This window comes from Talpa europaea (genome assembly GCF_964194135.1).
Source record: "Talpa europaea genome assembly, chromosome: 2".
NCBI classification, from domain to species: domain Eukaryota; kingdom Metazoa; phylum Chordata; class Mammalia; order Eulipotyphla; family Talpidae; genus Talpa; species Talpa europaea.
This window is the reverse complement of record NC_140068.1, coordinates 79,813,584-79,837,652: the sequence shown is the minus strand read 5'-3', so window position 1 is coordinate 79,837,652 and position 24,069 is coordinate 79,813,584. Positions and strand designations below refer to the sequence as shown.

At 43.9% G+C, this 24,069-nt stretch overlaps 1 protein-coding gene across 1 annotated transcript in view; it reads left to right on the top strand.

The window, feature by feature from the left end:
* Window positions 1-272: 272 nt before the first annotated feature.
* Window positions 273-24,069, top strand: part of LRRC1 (leucine rich repeat containing 1) — a gene marked incomplete at its 5' end in the record, with an annotated part of 123,103 nt that continues 99,306 nt past the window's right edge. The window contains one exon of the mRNA XM_084257471.1: window positions 273-431. Within this exon, the coding sequence (XP_084113597.1) occupies window positions 273-431 (159 nt within the window). The remainder of the gene's footprint in view (window positions 432-24,069) is intronic.

Below are 24,069 nucleotides of genomic sequence, written 5' to 3'. Positions count from 1 at the left end.
GGAAGCTCCGCGCGGTAGTAGTCGGCGGCGGCGCGGCCGCGGGTGGGAGGGGACACGGCGGGCGGGCGGGCGGGGGCGCTGGGACGCTGCTGGGGCTCCCGCCCGAGGTTCCTGGCAGCAATCGGGACTGCGAAGCCGGGCGCGGGCGGGCGGCAGGACGGCGGGCGAGGCAGCCGGCGGGCGCAGAGGGGCAGCGCGCGGAGCGGAGCCGCCGGGCGGAGCGGGCTCGAGCCCGGGTCTCCGCGCCTCGGGTCGGGGCGGCGGGGGCGGCGATGTTCCACTGCATCCCCCTGTGGCGGTGCAACCGTCATGTGGAGACCATCGACAAGCGCCACTGCTCGCTCGTCTACGTCCCGGAGGAGATCTACCGCTACGCCCGCAGCCTGGAGGAGCTGCTGCTGGACGCCAACCAGCTCCGCGAGCTGCCCGAGGTGCGTGTCCAGCCTCACCTGCGCGCCGCCCTCCGGGGAGCGAGGCCCGGGCCCGCCGCCCCGCGCCCCTCGCGGGCCTCCCCTGCGTTCCCTTCCCCGCCACCCCTCTGCTGCCTCCTGACCCTGCCCGCGCGCCCAGCCCACGGGAGCCACCTCCACCAGCTTTCACCTGCTGCTTCTCCCCTGGCTCCCTGCGGAAAAAGTTCCTTTTTATTTCAGACCGAGCGACTTGATGTTTTCTGAGTAGTGTCTAGAGCTTGGGCGATTGGGGACGCGTTTCGGGCTTCCCCAAGTACTCATCCAAGTACTAACACCTGGCACCTGTGCCCGCGCAGGTGAGCAGCCAGGTGGTTCGGGCTGTCCCCAGCTGGAAAGGGCGGAGGGCGGCAACCCGATCCCGGGACCTGTCCCCTCGCCCCGCATTCTGCGATCGCAGACCCGGCGCGCCTCCCCTGTGGCCCGGGCTGGCCGGGGAGGAGGTGGGCAGCGGCGCGAGCGAGCCCTATTAATCTCGGCATCTTCCGAGGAATGTGCTCCGGGCCTTATCGCGGGAGGGCCGAGCCTCGAAGAGCTGAAACTTGGCCCGTCGGCCTTGGCCCGGGGAGCGGCCGCGAGGGGTGTGTGTGCGTCGGGGCGGGGGTGAGGGGGCGCAGGAGGAGAGCTGCCCCGGGGAGCTGGGGGCAGGTGCGGGCCGCCCGGGTGCTGTCTGCTTGGAAGGAGCCCCGGAGAAGGTCTGTAGAGGCTCTGTCCGGCGGGTTGACTTTGCAACCCTCTGTCCGCAGCGGCCACTTTAAAGCCTGCTGACTTTTCTCCGTGCACTGATGCGTTACCTCTTCCGAGTTGTTTACGTAAATTAATCACACTGCCGTGGCCCAACTAGTCTAGCGACACTTGCTGATTGTGCTTTAGTGGAGGGTCAGGGATTGCGAACTTTTAACCTTCGAGCTTGCCTCGGGAACTTGGCTTGAAAAAACCTTCAGGAGGAAGGTATCCCAAATCCAGGGGTGTGCGGAAGGTCAGTGTGCAGTAACTCCAAGGTGTGTGCAGGAAGTAGGGAGGCGGCTGGGAGTCTGGAGAGGACCCGAGGCCTGAGCCTGAAACTCCAACATCTTGCTTTGTCCTTCCGTTAACACAAAACCAACGCATTGTCACAGAAACGCTGGCCAGTCATAGGTTCAGACTTGTCAGAATGACCTGATAAGTTCTCCAGAGCTGACAGAGTGCTTTAAAAAACAGAACGGTGTATTTTTCTCAACGTTTCAAGTGTTGTTATTTCTTCTTGGATTAACTTTCCTGGGTTCTGGTGGAATTGATTGGATGGTTGGTTCTGTCTAATCACGGAGATTATCCTCACTAGGATCTTTGCAAAGCCCCTAGGCTTTATTTGGCTTAGAAGCAGAAAAGCCATCCAATTCCCCCAGGCATTTATTATTTTTCAGGCATTTTCAAACACATAGTTTAGCCTGGCCTTTAGCTTCTTTAAGTTCGACTTAACAGTCATAAACTCACTTTCTGCCTTAAGTTGTAATATGTTTTAGGCGTTTGCTGTTGCCAGAAATACGGACTATGTAATTTAATACTTTTCAGTGACTTCAGAATGAAGTTATTAGAGATTGAGTGAAAAGCTATTCAGATAGAAATGTTTCAGTGTTCTTTGTACTATTTTTAATTGTTTGTTTTTATAGCACCGGAAGATTTCCTTGGACTGAATTGCCTTTTCACTCCCTTCTGCAGAGTTTGTGGGTTTTCCTGTGATGTTGGGGGATTCAGTTTTTGGTATGGGAAATTAGGGGTTTCGGAAGTCTCAGGTCTATTGATTCTAAATGGAAATTTCTCAGAAACTCAAAGTACAGCTGATAGAACTCTGTAAGTATGGTAAACAAACAAGCTTTTCAAAGGCTAGAGGTGGTCTTGCTTATGGGCAGTTACTGAGCTTACACCTCTTAAATTAGTTTTATAGTTTGCAGGTTGTGTAAAAACAATTTCTTCCAGACTTATTGTGTGTCTGGGTGTTTATAACGCAGAAATGAGCAACCACCTTGAAATCACAGATACTTCATTCACAGTCTTTCCTTCAGCTGTTTGTTGTTTTACCTCCGAGACTTGTATCTTATTAGCACTGTTCCCTGCTGTCCCGCCCCCTTCCCCAAACTGTCTCCACCTGCCACAGCACTAACAGGCCTATTTGGGTGACAAACTTCCTATGTCCTTGTGTTGGTGGCCACATTACCTGTATATTCTTTTCTTTGTAATTTGCTTGGAACTACAGCCAAAGGGGGAACTGACATTCCCCCAACCCCTACAGCAGAGAGGCACATACTCTCTGGGATATTGAAGAATGCCTCCCGTCTGTCCAAAGATCTGCAACCTCTGATTTCCAACTTCCTCATTTTACAAATTGGGGCTCAGAATCCAGGAGGCTTTTCAAGCTGTTTAGATACATAGTTGCTGGTCTCCCCACTGTTCTTATAAGCCAAGTATACCAGTTTTAGACACTTAGCAGGAATCTGGCCTATTTGGCTTATCACACCCATCAACCTTTGGTTATTTGGCCCCTCCTGCTTTACTCATGTCATTAAAACTTGGCCTCAAACATTTATTGAACCTCCATTACTTGCTAGTTGCTGGGTAGCTAGAGACTAAAGAAGGTCATGATTCCTATGAGCTGTTCATGTCTTTGTGGGGAGATAGCTGACTTTAATACAGATGTGGTGAGTGTGGCTTAGAGCGGGTGCAGCAGTCATTAAACTGCTCATCAGCTGCAGACTAGATGGTTACTTACCTAATCTTCTAACCTCTCATGAACCTGCACCACTATCCCAGGCCTGGCCCTACTTGTAGCATAGATTTATCCTTTTCCTGTATTTTCCCATCACCTTCACACCTCCCTCCCCGCCCCCTCTATCCCTTTGGGGTGTAAATTAAGAGACAATCCTTTTGTAACCTGAAGGTGCCAGCATTTTTTTGCTCACCCTTGTGAGCAGAGACTGGCACCCAGTAGATCCTGCTCAACAAACAGCTATTTGTTAAATGAATGTTGTCCTGTGTGATACACATCTCCTCTGCTTCTTTGTTTTCCCCTAAGCTTATTACTCCTTTGGCATCTGTGCTTTTCTAAAAGAGTTAGAGAATATTGAAGTGGGAAGGAACAGAAATAAAGATCATCCACATGGTGAAATGGTTTTGTCTTCCCTGTGAGGTCTTTGGTAGTCTCTGTGCTTCCTCAGTGTTTCTCACACTGTCCGTTCTCCCCTCATTTTGTACTGATTCTTGAATGCCTTCAGTCTCTTTAGCATCAATATAGTTCCTAGTCTAGTAGGCAGGAGATATTCTGAATGAATACTTCCAGAGTTTGATAGCTTGAAATAATTGAGTTTTATCTTCTAACCTCTTAGAGCTCAGTTGATCTTTTTGATTGCCAGACAACATTATCTTAAATACCGACCCTTCGCATCATTCTTTCTCATATCCTGCTTTTTTTTTTTTTTAAGCCCTTACAGCACTCCCCACTACCTACATACTTGCTGCTTCTTTGTCTTCCCGACTAGCACATAAGCTCCATGAAGGCAGAGATGTTTTTGTTTGTGACTGACTGAGCCTAGGGCAGCATCTGGGCCACAGTGGGCACACAATGGCTTGTTGTATGACAGCATCTTCACATGTAGTCACAGGTAGGCTGCCACCATCTCTTAATCTCCCTTTCTGCTAGACACCAGTCTGTTGAAGCCAGCAGTGATGCCAAGTGGTCTTGTCAACCTTCGTTCTCCATTATGTTTGTGTTGGGTGCTTTCACTGCTTTATCTTTTTGAAATAATTGTTATGCGTTGTACATGTAATTTCTATGAATATGACTTCAATAGCTCTAGCTATAATACGTTAAGAGGATAACCATCCCCTCTTGGAATAAGTCCTTTTTGTCTTTAACCCACCATGCTTCAGTTCAGGTCTTGGCTCTTGAACTGCCTTCTCTACCCAACAGTTCCATTTCTGAGGGGCAGGGCACTTACTCTTCTGTGTCACCATTGATGGACTTACCCTTTCCCCTCCACCCATCTTCCCATTAAGTCTTCTCCTTTCTTCATTCAGAATGTCAGCGTTCCTGACTGCTTCCCCCTAGAGTCTCATTGTCCATCCCTGGTCATCTGCTAAGCCCCCTCCGGCTTATCTTGAAGGAGCAGAGAACATGCTTGTGGAATCAGATAGTTTTCTTGGGTATTCCCTTCATTTTTAAAAAATTAATTAATTAATTTTTATGTATACAAGAGTCGGGTACAGGCTAGATGTGCAGGAGGGTGAGAGGATTCACCAGAGATAGAGTGGGGAACAGAACAGGCAGACTGACTGAAATACACTGTTGAGGGGAGCAGCGGGCGAGATAGGAGAGGTCCGATTGCCATGTGGGTTGCTCCGAGGCCTGTGGGGGAACTGGCCCTGCAGTGGCTGCGGACAGCTTCACAGAGCCGTGCTTAACCGCCTGCGCCACCAGAGAGGCCCCTTGGGTATTCCCTTCAAACTGCCATGAACAGCAGTACCCACTTCATAGGGTTTTTCTGGGATAATGCATGCCGGTCACTCAAAGTTAGGTGTGAGAAGTATCTTTGTGGACACTGGCAAGACACTTCTATTATAATACTGTTTTTTATGCTGGTGGCTGAAGAATTGTCCTGGGAGTTTGTTAAAACTAGAGTTAAATTTTTGACGTTCTTTTCAATAATTAACAGAAGGCATAGCTTCTGTAATGTCTACATCTGACCTTACATTGAGAGGTGCTGACAGGTCTTAGCACCTCTATTTGAATGCTCCTTTGATTGCCTGTAGCTAAAGGGGAAGAACAGATGTGAATGTAATGCAGAGACCATGTGTTTGGGTCCGATGATACTGGAGGTTGCATGAACAGTTTTCCTGACAGTTTGCTTGAGAAGAGTGATGGGTAGCTGAAGGTGTCACTGAGCCCCAAGGTGCTACAGGCATGCAGAATTGCCAGGAATCTGCTTGTGGTGGTGTTTTATTTAATGTGTTGTAAGCAGTCACATCGTCATCTGTCATGTTAAATTATGCTGAGTTCTTTATTGGCTTTTATCAGATTTTTAAATTGTTTTACCTTATACATTTATAAGAGCTAAAGCTGAGGGAAGCGATACTGAGTTTTATGTTTGTTTAAATAGTACTATAATAAAAATAAGGCAAAGTTTAGGAGGAAGGGAGTCCAAGATCACATTTTCCCTTTATAGTGGTGATTCACCCATTTCTCAATCCAGGGAAACAATTCTTATTTCCCGGCTGTGACAGTTTGTTTGAGAAGAATGATGGGTAGCCGAAGGATTCACTGAGCCCCAAGGTGGTGCAAGCATGTAGAATTTTGAGGAACCTGCTTTAAACTGTTACCACACAGTTTAGCATTTAATTGTTTTCTGATTATTTTATATGTTGGCCAATTCCTCCTTCTCTCCCTTATTCCTCTCCTGCCCTCTTCCTTATTCTCTTGCCTCCACTTTACAGGTAAGGAAACTGAGACCTAGAGAAGTTTTAATTTACTCCAGGTTAGTGGGATTAGAGTCTTTTTAATTTAAAAACATTTAGGGAGTATCTACTGCATATTAATAATAATTATAATAGTTACCACCTACTGAGATTTTACTGAACTCCAAACATTGTATTAAGTGCTCTATATTTTTTCTCTTAAACTGGATAGCAACCCACTTTAGCCATTGTAATTTCTTTCAGTTTTGCAAATGCAGAAACCAAGACTTATTTTAGAAAGTTACTTAAGGGACTTGTAAGAAACTTGGCCAAGGTCATTTCTAGATGGAGCTTTTGACTCCAGCTCCAGGTGCGTTACCACTTGGGAGCCATCAGGGAGCCAGGGCTTGGCAGTGTGTTGATGCTTAGAAAGGGGCTTGTGCAGCAGACTGAGGCAGCTTTGAGGAGTCTCACGCACTCTGGGAGCTGAGAAAAGGCTTTAGAGATGGTGACATACCAAAGTGGAGAACGGAAAAAAAAAGTCATTGTAGCTGAAACCAGTCCTTTCTAGGTGTTTAAATGAGGGAAGCCTGAGTGGTAGGGAGTGACTGGAGAGAGGTTTGGGGCCAGATCATAAAAGGGCCTTTCAGTTTTCTTAAGGAGATGAACTCTGTCCTCTAGGCAGAGGAGGCCCATGGGCCCTGTGTAAGCAGAAGTGTGGTACAGTTAGAGCTTTGTTTTAGGAAGATAGTACTGGGACAGAATAGTGAGTGGAGATCCATCAGAGTCTGTTGGAGAGGTCTGGGCTGGAGGAAGCATGCAGCTCTTGTGAGGATGCACAGGGAAGATGCTTGGTCAGAGAGATTAACACTGGCATTTCCTGTCCTCGGGTTCAGTGCTCTTTCTTACTCTGCCACCTGCCATGCTGTACCAGCCATTCACGGCACCTCATAAAGGCTTGTGTAACACCGAGTATAAAGCATTCACCTCTTTTTGTGAACATACTGTATTTTCCTTAGTTGTGGAGTATGTCTGCAATCAATCCATAAATTGCTCATGAAGACATGGCAAATTTTGCACATAGGCATTGGCTCGGGGGGAAAGATGGACAGCCAGAAGTGTTAGGATGGGAAGAAGTTTGTTTATTATTGGGATTCAGGTAATTGTCAGGGTTATAAAAATGCTCCCTCATTGACACTGGTTGGTTCTATTTTTTTGAGTAAAATGAATGCATTCTATGTGTGGGCTGAGCCATGGACTTTGGTTTCATCATTCTCTGCTGATGCTTTAAAGGACTAGTACTTGGAGAATTTTTATTTAAGGCTAACTTGGAAGAAAATTCATTGCTGGTATTTTTTTTTATTACAAATAACTCAAGTCTTTGAGAAAAGCTATTCACTTAATAAAACTTTTCTCGAGTCATTCTTTTAATCTGGTAAAATACCAAAGTGAGCCGCTTCCACAATTACTCCTTCCCTCTTCCCAGGTGAGGAGAATGCACTGTATCCCTCCTCACAACCTTCCAGCTGTCTCTTTTTTTTTTTTTTTAAGATTTTTCTTTTCTTTTTTTTTTTTAAACATTTATTTATTTATTTATACAAGCACTGGGTACAGTCAGAAGCGCGGGAGGGTGAGAGAATTCACCAGAGCCAGAGCAGGGAGCAGAGCAGGCAGAAGGACCGAAGTACACTGCTGAGGGGAGCAGCGGGCTGCAGGAGAGGTCTGCGCGCCATGTGGGACCCTCCTTCCGTGGCTGGGGAGCAGCTGGGGGTTGAACCGGCACTGCAGAGGCTGCGGGCAGCTTGGCAACCCAGCACTCAACCACTGCGCCATCTGGGGGGCCCTCCAGCTGTCTCTTGAAGGCTACTCTAGAATCCTTCCATTATTCTCTCTGCCTGAAGTTGCAACTTCTGTACCGGAATCACTAGGTACTTGCAATTTCCTTAAAAAAAAAAAAAAAAAAACCCTTGACCACATACTTGAAATTTGGGGGGTAAAACATAGTTGATTTTTACACAAGAGGGTCAGAAATAGCAGTGTAAAAGCAATGAAGGCAAAAGTCCCAACCTCTATTTTGGAGTATAGATACTGGGTTTTGGGTGAGGGTACTATGAGCACTCTAGTCTTTCCCTCTGTCTGTAGAAATCTAAGGGAAAGTTTGCCTTTTTTCAGTTCTTTACCTGGAACACAGGGCTAGAAATATTAGTTCTCTGCCATGTAAGATAGCTATGAGGGATGTTGAGATCAGGGACCAGATCTTAGTAAATGCACAGAAGAAACTTCTGGTTGTCCATTTACTTTCTCTTGGGTATTATTTAGAGAACAGGAATGGTAATTTACTCACACATGTGTTATTTTAGAAGATTGAGTGGGGGGAGAGAAAGAGAGAGAGAGAGAGAGAGAGTGAGAGAGAGAGAGAGAGAGAGAGAGGAACTCCAGGAAGGTAGAATATTACATTTCTTTTTGGGCCTATTATTATTTTGAAGACTTTTCTTATCTAGGCTGTAAATTTTAGATCCCAGAGAGTTTGACTCAGTTCAAAGAAATTTGATATTTCTGTTTCCGAGAACCACAAGGAATGGATTTGTCATGTGGGTGGAAGGAGGTGTTACACCTAATTACATACAGCGTGCTGCAGACTGATTCCTGGGGAGTGTGGACAGAGGGAGAGGACGCTGTCTTCTCTGACCACTTGACTCTAGTCACCTTTCTTGCCACAACCCACATCCGTTTCTTAGGAAAAGATCGTCAGGAGGGGCTGTGGTGGAAACTACGTGTTCTGGTCAGATGAGCAGCTTTGAAGGCTAATGTGGCTTCTGGACCTCAGGCTGTGCTGACTATGACTTGATCTGGAAGATGATCAGATTTTGGAGCCTCGTGCTGTTAGTGTAGTCCACCTGACTTTGGGCCAGGATGTGACCTTCTTTCCCCTATTACAGGAGTAACATGTATTGGATGCGTCAAAGAATTTTTATTTTTTAAAAGAATTTTTAAAAGAACAAGCAAAGTGCCACTGATTCCTTTGAAGTGACGTCAGTCATTAACAATTTTAGAATGTATTGTTACAGATTTTTTTCTCTTCAGACATCACCATATATTTGTTATTTAAACTGAAAAGAGATTCTGTAAATTGCTTTTGCTGCTTGCTTATATTTACTTACCATTATGTCTTAGACATTTTCTGTATCAGTGTATGTAGATGTTTTTTACTATTGTGGGTGCTGTGACATTCCATTGTGTGGGATATGCCAGGATTGCTTTATTTAACTGTTTTCCTGTGGCTGGACATTTAAATTGTCTAATATCTGGCAGTGATAGGCCCTCCTGTTTTAAATGTTCTTGAATGTTCTGCTTTGTATACCCGTGCAGATGTTTCTGTAAGATAAATTGCAGGAAATATAATTTTTGATGATATTGATAGTACTAGATGTTGCTAGATTGTCAAAGATTTTTTAAATGAGAGTTGAATGGAAGCCTACCTAGAGAGGATAGAAATCTACTCACTGTACAGCTAAGGAAACAAGTCTAGAGAGGCAAAGTGATGCGTCAAGGGAAAATGAAGGTGTGCAGCACTCTGCATCCCCAGCTCCTGGGACGCTGCGTCTACGTGCTGGTTCTGGCATCCCTGCTCCCTTTATCCCTGACTGTGAGTCTTCCTATAGCCCTGGAAAAGCCCTCAGTAGACATTAGTCTTTCTCTAATAGTCACCCACACTTTCTACTCAGCGAGACAGGTTTGCCTCCATGGGACTCCAAATGTGGCTCACTGTCACGCTGGTGCAGTCCATTGCTATGGGCCCCTGGAGAGAGGGCTTGTTGGTGTGCAGGAAAGCAGGGCTCTGGTTTTTCATTGAGCGGGGGTTCAGATAGAGTAGGAAAGGAACTTTTGTGAGGTGATGTGATGTTGTTTTAGGGTGCAGAGACACCTTGACTTTGGGTTAATTTGGTTCTCTTTCTTTCTTTTTTGTTTGGTTTTGTTTTGTTTTGTTTTGTGTAGAAGAACTGGGGTGTAGGCCAGAGGTATGGGTGGTGAGAGGGTTCACCAGAGACAGAGTGGGGAGCAGAACAGGTGGATTTACTGAAATACACTGCTGAGGGCAGCATTAGGTGAGACAGGAGAGGTCTGCTGTGCATATGTTTGTTAGTTCCCTGTCTGGGGATTAAACTCAGTCTATAGTGGTAGTGCTGAGATGTAACCCCTAGGCCACTAGGGAGGCCCAGTTCTCTTTCTGGAGGAGGTGGGCAGGATGGTTTGCAGAATGTAGGGGCGAGGAAGAAAAGCTTAGGCATTAATTCGGTTGGATGACTCCATACATAGATCAGCACCAAGTAGAGACCCAATACCTTCATTTTTGCTTTATTTAAACCCTTTATCAGTATTTGGTGGTGTGATCTTTCTAAAGCACACATTTGATGAGTGCCTTCCTGCAGCAGTGGTTTCTCATCTTTGTTCAATACAACCTGGCAGCATTTTTGTCCTCTGCCTACTCCTTCCACTATTTTGCCCATCATTTTCCAACTTAACCTTATTTCAAGTTAGCTATGCCCTTAGTTACAGACATATTTGTTTATCCAGCTAAGTCTTCATTTTTATTATGCTGTCTATTGAGTTATTCTTTCTTTATTTCTTTGCCTGGCTCATTGCTCTTCATCCCAGGGGGTCCAGCTTAGGAGATAACATTCCCTGGAGAAGCTTTCTCTTACCTTCTCTGTGGTCTCTGTGGACACCCCTCTCTTTCCTCTTTGTAATTATCCCCCATGAAAATGAGTTCCTTAAAGATACATACCTTTCCTTTGCATTTCTGCTACTGCCTAACAGGGTGGTTTAACAAAGCAGGCATTTACTACATATTTGAGCAGCATTCTTGGGAAAGTTTTGAGCCCTTTTGGGGAATGGATTTAGAAATGGGTTTGGGCCACCCTTGTAACTGAGAATTTGAAGATTAATCTCAGGAGAGCTGACTTTCTACAGACCTTGCATGTATGGGTGGTAACCCTGGGTTTATGTATTTGTTCTTCCGGAACCAGCATTGCCACCTTGGGGAAATCCTTTGACCTCTTCCTGAGCCTCAGTTGCCTTATTTGAGTGATGAAAAGATGATTAGTGATTCAAGGTTCTTTTGAGTTCTGTCATCCTTGGACACTAGTTTCATGATTTGATGCCACAAGGTTCGCAGTTGTGCCACAGTTGTGCACATGCTCTGTGAGGTTGCTCAGTGAGGTTTAGTAGAACCGCAAGTCTTGGTTTAATCATTATAATCAAGGATTTGATAATAAGGAGAGGCTGTTCCAAATACTTACCCTTCTGTGGTCAGTTGTTGATTCCCAGAACCAATGAAGGAACATGATCAGCAGATTTTATTTGGTTAAAACACACACCCCCACACCCCACACCCAATCCATCAAACTTTGAACACTAAATTTTTCTCCTCTGTGTCAGTTGCATGTCTCTAGCTTTTAGAAATGAGGTAAAATGGCTGGAACTTTGTCTCAGAAAATGAACTCAAGCAGTTCAGAGGTGTTTCTCTCTCTCTCCCCCTCCCTCTCTCCCTCTCTTCCCTCTTTCCCCCTCTCTCCCTTCCTTCCTCCCTCCCTTTGGGTTGATTTGAGTACCTGAGAGACTGTATTTTGGGAAACTTAAGTTGGAGATTGATGATTAAGTGTACCTGTGTGGTAATACCTGACTGAATTAGCTTTTCAAGTAGTGTGTTAGGATCAAAGGCTACACAACTTTCTACCCTTTTGCTGAATCCTGATCCAAGTGATTGAGGAGTGGGGACTGTGAATGGATCTCTGATGGCTCTGACAGCCTGTTCCTCCTCCTTCCCTTGTCCCTCCTCTTAGTCAATGCTGCCTGTGCTGCAGGTATGTTCTGTCTAGCAAGACAAATAGCTCATCTTGTCTTTACCGAGCTTCCATTTGTGATAAAAGAGACAGCCAATTAAGTGGAAAAGCAAGTAAGAATTTCAGCTTGCGATAAAAACTAGAAAGAAAACAAAACAAGAGAAATAGTCCAGAGTGATACCAGGATGTTTCTATTTAACTCTGAGAAAGCTTGATGAGGTGACATTTGCACTGATACAAATGAGGAGGCTGTGTAAATGCGGCAGGCCTCCTTACAAAGGTTCTGGATGAGCTTGGCCACTTCGTGGCCAGAAAGAATACCACTGTGGCTGAACATTTCATGTGACAGGGAGGAGAGCAGGAACTCAAGATGAAGGTGTTGGCAGAGCTCATGTATATATAGGGGTTTGGATACCCTGGTGAGGAGTTGGGATTTTTTTCATCAGTCGAAATTACGGAGGATCATAAGTCCTTCAGATATTTGATGTCTGGTTTAGAAACTTTACCCTGTCTGCTAGTTAGAGATTAGTCTGTAGGGAAGAAGGGTTCAAGAAAGTGGGGAGAACTGGACAGGAGGTTTCTTTTTTTGGAAGGTTCTATATGGTAACTGGGTCTAGGGTGTTAGCACTGAGTAGTGAGATCTATTTTGTGTGTAAAGTCAAAAGACCTGCAGTTATATTAGATGTAGGTTTTGGATTTTATCAACTAGGGGAATGACAAAGAGTGATGTACAGAGCTAGGGAGGACTGTGAAAGGGAATGTGGCTATACAGGGACTGGTATTTGAGTTGGAGCATGTCAGAAGTTTTTATGAGACCTAGAAGTTAAGAGAGGAAGCCTGGTAATGATAATTATAATAAAGACAGCAAATATTTTTTGAGCATTGTGTTTCCCATGATTTATTTATTTACTGTTAACAACCATAGCTTTATTCTATACAAATAGTTTTATTTTACTGTTGAGGACACTAGGACACAGAGAGATGAATTAACTTGCTGTGGTCACTAGCTAGCAAGTAGCAGAGCTGGGGTGAAGCAGAGGTAGCCTGGTTTGATACCCGTGATTCCTAACCACTGGGCTTTCCTTCCTCAAGGTCACTCATGGCGAGACCACCAAAACAACATGTGTTGTCTATACCAAAAGCCACCAGATGAGCCAGGACTTGGGTCTGTTCAGTGGCAGGAACAGAGAAACACCCATGATTCCTGGGTTATTTTTGCATCATTAAGAAAAAGAGCACTGAGTTGAAATAAGGTCACCAAATATTAATGTTCTCATTTAGCATAATCTTGCAAAGATTGGTGGCACCCATTCTTTGGTTCTTAAAGTAAAAGTGCTTCTATTTGGGAAGACAATGGATATCTTTACTGAACATACCTAGCCTGGGTTTTATTGTAGTAGTGCTCTCATTGTAATTCTGCTCAGAATTATTCAGCTGTTAGACTGTCTCTGTTCTTTGAAGTTATAGCAGGTGATTAGCTTATGAGACAGTTATTACTCTTGACATTAAAGGTCAGAATTATAAAGAGGTCCTAAAGTATTTTCTGGAACTCTGCACATTATAGTACTGCTACAAAAAGATGCTAATAAACCTGAGTTAACAGAACTTAGGTGTTTACAGTGTTATATGTAGTAGCTAGTACAGCTATTCACATATCTTTCCCCCCCAAGATTTATTTATTTATGCATACAAGAACTGGGGTATAGTCCAGAGGTGTCAGGGTGAGAGGATTCACCAGAGACAAAGCGGGGTACAGATCAGGCAGTTTGACTGAAATACACTGCTGGGGGGAGCAGCAGGTGAGACAGGAGAGATCTGCTGTGCCCTGTGGGTCACCTCCCTGGCTGGACAGCAAACTCATGCTGCACTGGCTGTGGACTGCTTCATAGGCTGTGTCTTAACCCCTTGTGCCACCAGGGAGGCCCTTATTCACATATCTAACATGGCAAGAGGAAGCGAGGGGGCATGCCGTCTGCTTCCTGCATCTCTGGTAACTGTCTTGCTTCACTGGTATTTCATAGAGGTCAGGAGAAAAACTAGTCTACCTCTGCTCTTCATCCTTTCTCATTCCATCCCTCTTTTGCATCTTAATGTTTAAGAAGATAATGTGTGTACAGATGTATCTGTATGGTAAATATAGTAATGAGGTGTAGTTTATGTAGTCTTTTAAAAATGTATATATCTCGAAATGTTTTATTTCAGTTTTCAGGTTTAGGTCCAAAGTAACTGATCCAGAAGTGTCAGGTAACTTCTGTGGTTATGGTGCCCGGGTGACTTCCCTTACAGAGGGCTTAGCTGTAGTGGAGTGTATTTGCAATGCTCTTGACTGCAAATAACAAACAACTCAGCCTGGAAAGCGTGACATGAAGGAGGCATTCTGTGGTCCCACCTATCAGGAAACTTGAAGGAAGGTGATGTCAGGGTCCATTTAGCAGGTCAGAAGTGCCAGACACTGAAGAGATGTAGACTCGCTGAGCCTTTCTCCTGCTGCAGCTCCTCATAGGTGGCTTCCCACGGAAACGCATGGACAGAGTCTATATTGCACCTCCAATACTTCCCCCACCCCATTGTGGGAGGCAGGTTGGCAAAGAAGGCAAGGAATAGGAATGAGGGAGTTGAGAATGGATGTGGAGTGCAGTGATTGCTGTAAGAGAAGAAGGAAGAAGACATGTGAGCTGCCTGCTTCTTGCAGACACCTCCTTTTCCTGTCCGTGAGTAGTAGGTAATCATTACAACTCTACAAAGACACAGGAACCATCTGCCCAGGAAAAATCTCTGGCAGGACTAAGTTCTATTTGAAGTATTCTTAAAAAAATAAAAAAGAAAGAAACATGCACATGGAGATATTTCCTTTAGATTTTATTCTTATGGTGTGTGAGAGAAATTTTGTGGGAGAAAAATAAATAAGCAAATAAGTATTATTATAAATATTTTAAAGATGAAGTCACCAAATATACTATTTTTGAAACTTGTTAAATTTTGGTGACTCAGTGGTCTCATGTTTTTCAGGCCCCTGCGCCTTAGAGCTGTGTGCTCTGCTCAGTGGGTGTACCCTGCTGTGCAGATGCCTCCTCTGTAAAACCTTCCAGAGTCCAGGCTCACGTCTCTCATGCTGCTGTTTATAGGGGTCAGACTTTCCTGTGTGCCTGTTTGTTTCCCTCATTTTATCATCAGGGACTTGTTTTATGCATCTGTCCCAGGCATTGGGGAATACAGTGCCTTATTCACAGACACTGCTCCCAAAAAATTCTGCTGCATTGAAAAATACCGTTTTTGTTTTTTTTTTGTGGAGTAGTTTAGATACATAATCCTTAGCTAGTTCTCATTGTGCCTTACCACTCCCTTTTAGTGCTTCTGTGTGGGGAGTTATTCTGAGGGGCTGATGTTCCAGCAGTACAGCCTCAGTGGACTCTGCAGACCCTGCCTACAGCAGGGGCGGGCACAGCGAGGCAGCCTATACTTGTTGCTGGCCACCTGAGAGAGAGGCCTTGGAGGAGGCTGAGTCAGCACATCCTGCTGGCAGAGGGTCAGCAGTAGCCCAGAAAGATAACACGTCATTAGTCATGTTGACAGAAGGACAGTTCCTCTGCCTCATGCCTCTTATGGAGCTGTTAATGCAGAGTAAAATTGCCAAAGGGCAGGAAGTGTTTCTGAAGCCAAGGGCCTGGGCTGTCCACACTCTGGGTAACCTGCTCTCACCTTGGAAGAATGGAATGAATCCTCAGTTACCATTTTGAAAATACTAGTAACAGCTTGTTACAGGACTGCCTCTGTAGTATACCAGATGCACAACGAGGTACTAAAGCAGGATTTGTTTGGTCATCACCAAGCTTATGGGAAGGTTTTTAAAAGTCCTATTTTACACATGAGAAAACGGAGGTCAGTCCCTTGCCTAAGGTCACTCAGGTGGGAAACAAGTCCAAGTTTGCCAGACTCCAAAGCCTGATGCTTTTTCATTCACTGTTCTAGTTTCGCAGATCCCACTGGTGGCAGCCTTGAGATCTCTCCGCAGCTAACATGCTTTGAAGGCCCGCTGTGTTTTCAGGAACTGAGGATACAAAAGTGAGAGTTCTTGCCTTTAGGTGTCAGTTTAGTGATGGCCTCAGATGCTTGAATAGGTTGTGATTAGGCCTAGATTGTGGAGCTGCAGCAAGGGCTTCCTGGAGGTGAAGGAGAGGGGGCACAACACAGCTCATTGTTGGAGGTGTGGGATTTAAGAAAAGGGTGTCAAGGGATGGGTAGAAGCCCCATCATGCAGCCTTGAATGCCAGGCAGGGAGCTCAGCTTTTATTTTGTGGATGGAGATATGTCATCTTTGCAGCTTAAGCCCAGGAGTGCTTGCCAAACCTGAATTTAAGATAGATAGACCTGGTGGCAGCTTGTGTATGGGTTAAGACTAAAGATAGGGAGAATATTTTGCAGGTGAATAGGGGCAGAGCTTGGGGACTGAATGGATTGGAAATGGAGAGTCTGGTGGTTGTGGGGATTAGAGATGACAGTTGAGTTTTCAGCTTGAGTGACTGGGTACCACCCTCAGAATTTGAGGAATGAGGGAATGAATGCATGAGAATAAATAAAAGATCAACCCTGATAGTTTAGTTTTCTTAGTGAAAGATGAGGTAGGGCAGTCAGTTTGAAGAGGGAGGTGGGGTTGAGTGCGGGTGCTTCAGAGTGGTGAAGGTGGAAATGGAGCTCTGATGGGCACTGAAGCCAAGGGCCACCAGGGTGGGTGGGAATTTTTGGTGGCATCAGCTGTCATAGTTTGTTTTGTAGTCTAGAGTGTTCAGCTGTACAGGCCTTGGGCAGGGAAAGGTGGATTCTAGGTACCGGATTCACCTATAGAATAGAGAGGGTGGTGGGAGGAGAGAGTAGGAGACATTTGGGATTTCTGATGAAAAATTATTTGGGATGCTTTTTAGGCACAGAGAGTTCCAGGAAGGGTGGATGGCCTGAGAGAAAATTGTGGGAACAAGGCCATGGGAGAAGTCATGGCCAGGTCTGTAATATTGGAGCTGAAGACATGTGAAAGGAAGTAGCTCTGGGTGGGGTCAGTATTGCAGGTGTGACCCGAGAGTCCATGGGGACCTGCCGTGGGTGTGGAGGTCATCAGCCTGAATGGAGCCCAGGAGCAGCCAGACTTCCTTGTAGGGTGGATCACCTCCATTAGGGGTGACAGTGAGACACCTGTGGCAGGGGCGAGTGGACAGTGTGACAGGAGTTCTAGCTAGCGACAAACCTGTGATGAGAAAAGCATACCTGCCCTATGTGAAGAGGGCAAGACTCCCACTGTCAGATGGGGATGTGGACCTGCTGTTACTGCCTCACTCTGGGATGCCCCCGCCCACCCCCCCACATCAGGATTTTAATGTAAAATATCCTAATTTTTAAGTCTTATTCAACAATTTAAAAAACACACTATAAATCAAGTATGGAGGTTGACTTTGTGTGGACTGCACTGTGCACAGCTTGCCGGTTCCTGGGATGTGGCAGGAGGTGGGAATGGCCTCCCGGAGTCTTGGTACCACCTTACCTACTGTGGGCTCTCATTCCATTTGCAGGATGGAAGTCTTAAAGATAAAAAACTAAACCAGCTAATTAGTTTTCCAGTGGAGCTAATAGGAAATGATAAGAATCTGAAGCCCGTGGCTCAAGTGAACTGCAGATTGTGATAAAAAATTTGCCAGCTCAGGCCTCCCCTGGTGGCGCAGCTGTTGAGCACTGGGCTGCGAAGCTGCCTGCAGCTTCTGCAGCGCTGGTTCGATCCCCATCTGCCGGGCGAGGGTCCCACATGGCGAGCAGACCTTCCTGCTGTGCCTGCTGCTCCCCTCAGCAGCGTATTTTGTCAGTCTGCCTGTTCTGCTCCCCGCTCTGGCTCTGGTGAATTCTCTCACCCTCCCACGCTTCTGACTGTACCTAGTGCTTGAATGAATGAATGAATGAATGAATGAATGAATGAATGAATAAATAAATAAATAAATCATAAAAAAAATTTGCCAGCTCTTTCTCAAACTCCTGCTTCCTTTCTTCTTTTCTCAATATCAAATGGCCTAGTTAGTGCTCCCCCCTCCTGCCCCTATTAGTTTATTTTGTGATTCATACTTCCTCTTTTGCTTATTCACAGTGTTTTCTTTCCTGTGTTTTCTCATTTCTTCTTTCTGTATTGCCTTTTCTAGCGCCAATTAATTTTTTTATCGGATACAGCTCCAGTTAGTTGGTTAAAATAACATGTAAAGCAAAAGTTTCCTTGTAGTGATTTAAGTGAAAGTTTATATTCTCTATATTTCCTTTATGTTTTTTAGACTTGGTGAATTCTGTGTGTTGTGATTACAGGTAGTGAAACTTAGGTGCTCACATCCAAATACACATTTTGCCCCTCAAATTAATCGCTTTGTTTTATTCTCTATTTCAAATTATTGTTTATTCTCAGGCCAGCTGCAAATGAATTTGGTCATTACAGAGGTTTACAAATCTTTGTCCTTTCAAAAAGGTACATTTGCTGCTTGGGACAAGCTAAGAACTAAGACTAGAGAGTAAGGTTAGAGTAAGTCTGGGAAATGCCATAGTGCTGTGTATGGAGGACACATGGTCATGAAGCACTGACAAGTGTTGTTCTGCTCATCAGTGAGCCCAAAAGATAGCTCCAGTCGGGCAGGTACACAGATGTTTGAAGAGTGTGATCTGCTTGGAGCTTGTTCCACTTAGCCTTTACATTTCAGTCTTGATTTAAAGTCTCTGCATCCAGCCACACTGTGTTTTAAGTGACTGACAGTGAAATTTTACCATTTGTAAAGACATTTTAGTTAGTTCTTCAGTTAGTATTTTGGAGATGAATGTATGATTTCTATTGGTCTTTGAAGTACTAGAATAGATGTTGGAATCTGTGTTTTTTTTCTGGGCCTTTGGAGCTGTGAAATCTCTAGGTCATTGGAAACACACACACACACAACACGTGTGTGCGTGCTCCTTGACAAATCTCTAGGTTGTTGAACAACTCTCTTCCCACCCTTCCCCTCTCCCTGCCTCTGTTCACTAGTGGGGGTGCCTTAGTGGTTAAGCCTTGGTTGTTTATCAGAAACACCTGGGCAGTTCTTTTGAAGCAGGAATTCTGGTGCTCCATCTCCAGAGATTCTGACTCATTCTCAGTGTGTTGGACCCCAGGACTCCATAGTTTTAGCAAATGCCTGGCTGATGCTGGTGGCCCTGTGGCCATACTATGAGAAACACTAGTATGGTGAACTTTGTGCTTGAATGGACTTAGCTTCCTGTCCTATCTCCTTACATGCTCTTGCAAAGTTAGTTCACACCTCTGAGCCTCTCTTTTCTTGTCCTTCAATTAGAATGGTGTCACCATCAAGGAGAGGCTTTGTGAGGGGTGCATTTTACATACATTGAGAACCCAGCTATCTTTGGATGGTCGTTATGTTAACTGCCTACTGTTGGAAATAAAGGGTCTCCATCTCTACTCTGAACTTCTGGCATATTTGTCAGTGGGGAGTGTAATTATGACCCCTTTTATAGTTTTTCCTATGTTCTAGGGTCCAGTTCTATACGGGGAACATACAAGATAGGTAATGCTGGTATTTATGGGGTGACAGGTAGTTTCAAGTAATGAGAGTCTGTTGTGGAACTCTTAAATGATCACAATTTGAAATCTGCCTTTCCTTGTTCTCCTCTCTTCTCTACCTTAGGACACCTATCTTCCCTGTACTTGCACACACACAGACGCACAGATGCACAGCCCCACAGCAGAGCTTGTCCTGAGGAGCGGTGCCTGAAGCTTAGCACAGATCTAGTCCTCTCCCACCAGGTCACTGAAATATGGTGACAATTGTCTATGGACCTAGCCTGCCAGGGCCCAAGGCTTCAGATGGTAGGAGTTGGCCTCTGCTTGTTCTACCCCTAGGGAAATTAAGGCATCAGTTTTCAGTGGACAAACCCAGATGACGTTCTCCTTCCTGCAGACACATGAAGCCAGGACTCACAGCACACAGACTGTTGCAGTGTGAGACTTTTGATCTTGGCCAGTGTGATCTTTATCTTCCTGGAAGACAGGCAGTCAGTTTTTACAGAAATGTTTTATTTTTGTTGTTAATGCTAGCACCAAAAAATAATGCTTTGGTTTTGGCCCATGGTACTGTCAAAACAAAACATTTCCTGTATCCAGGATATAAGCAGGTTTAACAAGCACCCAAGCATGTTGCTGCTTTTAGTTTTCATCTGCCCTTTGTAACTTTTGAGGTGGAATAACTCTGCATTCTTTTCTTGCTAATCATTTAAAATTCTAACAGAAAGTTTTGCTTTTATAATGTGAGCTCCTCTGGCCAATGCATGAAGGTGCGTCTAATGTAATTCTAGTTTCAGAAGCAGTTTTTAAGTCAAAGGCTTTAATCTTCAATGCCTTTGACACTGGACTATTTCTTAGATATTTTTAGCATAGAAATTATGGTGAGCATGGTACCAAAGGGCACATTTTTTTTCTTGTTTGGTATGTTTCCTCATTCTTGCCTTGGTAATTATATTCGGGAAAATTTAGGCTTGAACTACAAATTAGATGTTGGGTCTATGTTCTCTTAATTATGCAGTAATAATTCTGTGTTTACAAGCTAACAGAATACATAGATAGATGTATTTTAGGAATCAGCCCTCTTGGTATTTCTCCTAACAGGCTCTTGAATCTTAGGCAAAGGAAACAGATGGGGGCTTCGAAGAGAAATCACTGAGATGGAAAGTTTAAGTGCCCAGTGAGTATGGAAATCAGTTAAAAAAAAAAAAAACCTTTTTGTGTTCATTTTTGAGTTATGAAAATCAGAACAGCCAAATTTATAATAATTGTGTTTGAATATAATTTTATTGTAACAGATATATAAATAGTAAAGTTCTTGCTAAAATTTTAAAATATTTTTAGGTACTTTGTAAACTAAGTATTTCTTTGTAAGTAACCTCATGAGGATTAGAGGGAAGGATAATAGACATGCATAACACCCTTTTGTTCCTGTTCTTTCTGATTCTTCCATTGCTACTTGGCAATGCTTTCATAGAAGTTGAATGGTCCGAATGCCCTTAAAAATCCAGCTCTCCTCCCCTTTAAAAACATTTCAACACAGTTATTTCATGTTACTGGAATGAGTAAGATGAAGAGAATCAGATTTTTATTTACTGCTTCAAGATTTTAGCAAAAATAATTCATTTGGTTTGATGTATTTGATACTGGCAATAGATTTTTTTTTTCTGGGGAGGGGAGGGAATCGTTTTTCTTTTTGTCCTTGGTTACAGAAGTAATATCAATTCCCATTTTGGAAACCTTGACCAGTACAGATCTTCTTGAAGAGCCAGAAGAAAGAAGTCGACCCCTAATCCCACCTGAGATTCCAGCCCTTAATTTCAGTGAGAGGCAGTTGATTGTCCGATGCCTCACCTCCATACCAACAAATTGGTCCCCTGAACTTGGAGGGTGTCCTTTACTCTCCAGCGACATAGTTGCCACCTGGCGCTGTAAATGCCTAGCACAGAGGTGTGTTTCTATGCTGGATTCTGCGTTCCTTGAGAGAAGGGACTTGCCTTAATGTTAGTTATGTAATTACTTAAAAAATATTGTTTAAATTAAGTTCCATGCATTTTAAGTTTGCATCATTTATTTGCATAAAACCAGTGCTGTATGCACATTTTTATTAACTCCCTACACATATTTTGAAGAGTACATTATATACTTTAATGTGTAATATGTAAATATGGTAAAACATTAAGACTACACAAAAAGTGTACAGAAGTGGAAAGTAGGTAACCCTTCAGCTGTTTCCCAAGCCTAGACTTCCCTGCAGAGGAAAAAAAAAAAACAAAACATGCTTCTATTACTTTGTTTCTTTCCAGAGATAATCTTCATATATAAGTTTAAAACAAATTATCTTTAAAAAAAAATCCTGCCTTTGGGATGTAGGGTAGTGGTGGATATGTCAGCGATAGGGCTCTTTTTAAGCCAAATTCCAGTTGTGTCTATTAAAATTGAAAATCTAGCACAGCAATTCCAGTTCTGGAATTGTGTTAGGAAAACAGAAGTAGCAGTGTCAAGATACACTTTAAAGGGTTTTTACTAATGCATTTTTTTTGCTGGCAAGAGGTTAAAAAAAAAAAAGGAAAAGGAAATAAAGTGAATGCCATTCAGGGGAATGGTTGAATGAACCTTAGTTATGGAGGAATTCTCTCGATGTATTTTTATTTAAAAAAAGATGGACACTGGTATTATTGTACAGTGTTTAGTTTTTATAAAACAATGACAGACTGTATGTGACTGTGTGTATGTCTACATGTGATGTTATGAGCATGGGGCATGGAGCATATTATGGGAGGGAGGTGTCAGCAATGCTTTATAAACTAAGTTTCTTCCTTTTTTTTTTTTTTTTTTTTTTAAAAAGTGCTCTTTAATCTTTCCTGAAATAGGCATCATGGTAATTGAAATGATTTCTCAAATCTTTTTCCTTTCACTTCTAGGGAATGACAGTGGGTACTTAAGCCCTCACTTAATCGCATTTCATAAATGCTTTTATCTTTTGGTCTATGACTCATCCTGACATGCATAGGAGCTCATGTGGAGCAGCCAAATGCTTTGGGTACGACAGGTTTGTCTTGGGTTTGAAATTGTCAGGAAGGGCGCTGACCCAGCCAATAACTAGGAGTGCAGGGCCATGGAGAACTCTGCAGTTAATTGCACTGGAGGTGAGAGACTGGACAAGTGGCACTAGTGACACTTGGGGGGATCATCAGCACCTGCATCAAAGCCCTATGGGATCAAAAAATGAGAATTGCTGAAAGCTGTGAGAAAGGCAAAAATTTAGGGTCAGATGATAACTGTAGTGTCTTGCCAGAAAGGTGAGTTAAGCGACAGAGTGATGAGAGGATGCAGGTTAAAAATGGAAAGCATTCTGGAGAAATGATGTTCAGATATCTTTTCTGGGTTTACATCTTAATATAATCCTTGATTGGCCTTCACAGCATTTATCGTCTTATCCTTCGCTGGATTTATGCTTCTGGCAAGCAGACCTAGGAAGGAGTGGAGGTGGATATCATTCAGGGGGACCTTGAAAAGTATTTGAAGAGGACATCATGTCTCTCCTCTCTTTACCAAAGTGCCTAAACATTTATTAAGTGAATATATATTCAGCCCTGGGGGAAAAGGCCATGGTGCTGTTAGCAGAACCCTAAATTATCAGTCATGAATTAAGGAGGTATCTTATCTTCTCAGATATCTGTAAAGGAGTCAACCTCCACTGTGCAGACCAAAGAGATGTTAGATTAGTTGAAGGGATGAGGCCAGCGGGGGCTCTGCCTGTGTTTGAAGAAACATATGCCACCATCTTCTCTGTCCTTGAGTTGACACAACTTAACCCCTGTATAATCTCAGTCTTCAATTAAAATTTTCTGGTTTGTCTGTTTTGTCTCTTTATGTTCATGCAGAGATGCCACATTTCAAGTTCTTTTTAAAATATGGTATCCCAAATGAGATTTACCAGCTAGCCGGAGAACCTTCATTTCATTGATTCTGTGTGTAATACTTTTATGAATGCCATCATAGGGCATATAAATGCATATGTAACTATCAGATTCATACTGAGCTATACTTTAATTAGTATATACAGTTTGGGGTATATAACTCTTGGACTTATTTTGAAATTTATAGTTAAATCCATCTCCAGGTCTTGTTCGTACAGGCTATCTTTGGGACCACATCTCCATTATATGATACAGAATTTTAGTTTAGTTTTTTTTTTTGGGGGGGTACAAATGCCAGACTTGACATTTCTCCTGGCTAAATTTAATATGTTTAGATTAGTTCTTTGACACTACTGAAGCTGCTGTTAAAGAGAGCTTTTTCAGGGCCTCCCTGGTGGTACAGGCAATTGAGCACAGTGCTGCGAAGCTGTCCGCAGCCTCTGCAGCATGCATTTGATCCTGGTCAGCTGCGAGGGTCCCACATGGCGGGGCAGAACTCTCCTGTCTCTGCCGCTGCTCTCCTCAGCAGTGTATTTCAGTCAGTCTGCCTGTTCTGCTCCCTGCTCTATGGTGAATCCTCTCACCCTCCCATACCTCTGGCCTCTACCCCGCTTTTTGTATAAAAATATATCTTTAAAAAAATAAAAATAAAGAGAGCTTTTTCTACCTGATTTTCGTACATTTTGGTGGTTTCAGGAACCCTGAAAATAAATGTATCATCACATGGAAAGAAGAGAGGAGTTGGAGACTGCATTTAAACTTCTCTTTTGCGGGCCTCCCCTCGTGGCACAGTGGTTGAGTGCTGGGCTGCAAGGCGGCCTGCAGCCTCTGCAGCACTGGTTCAATCCCCG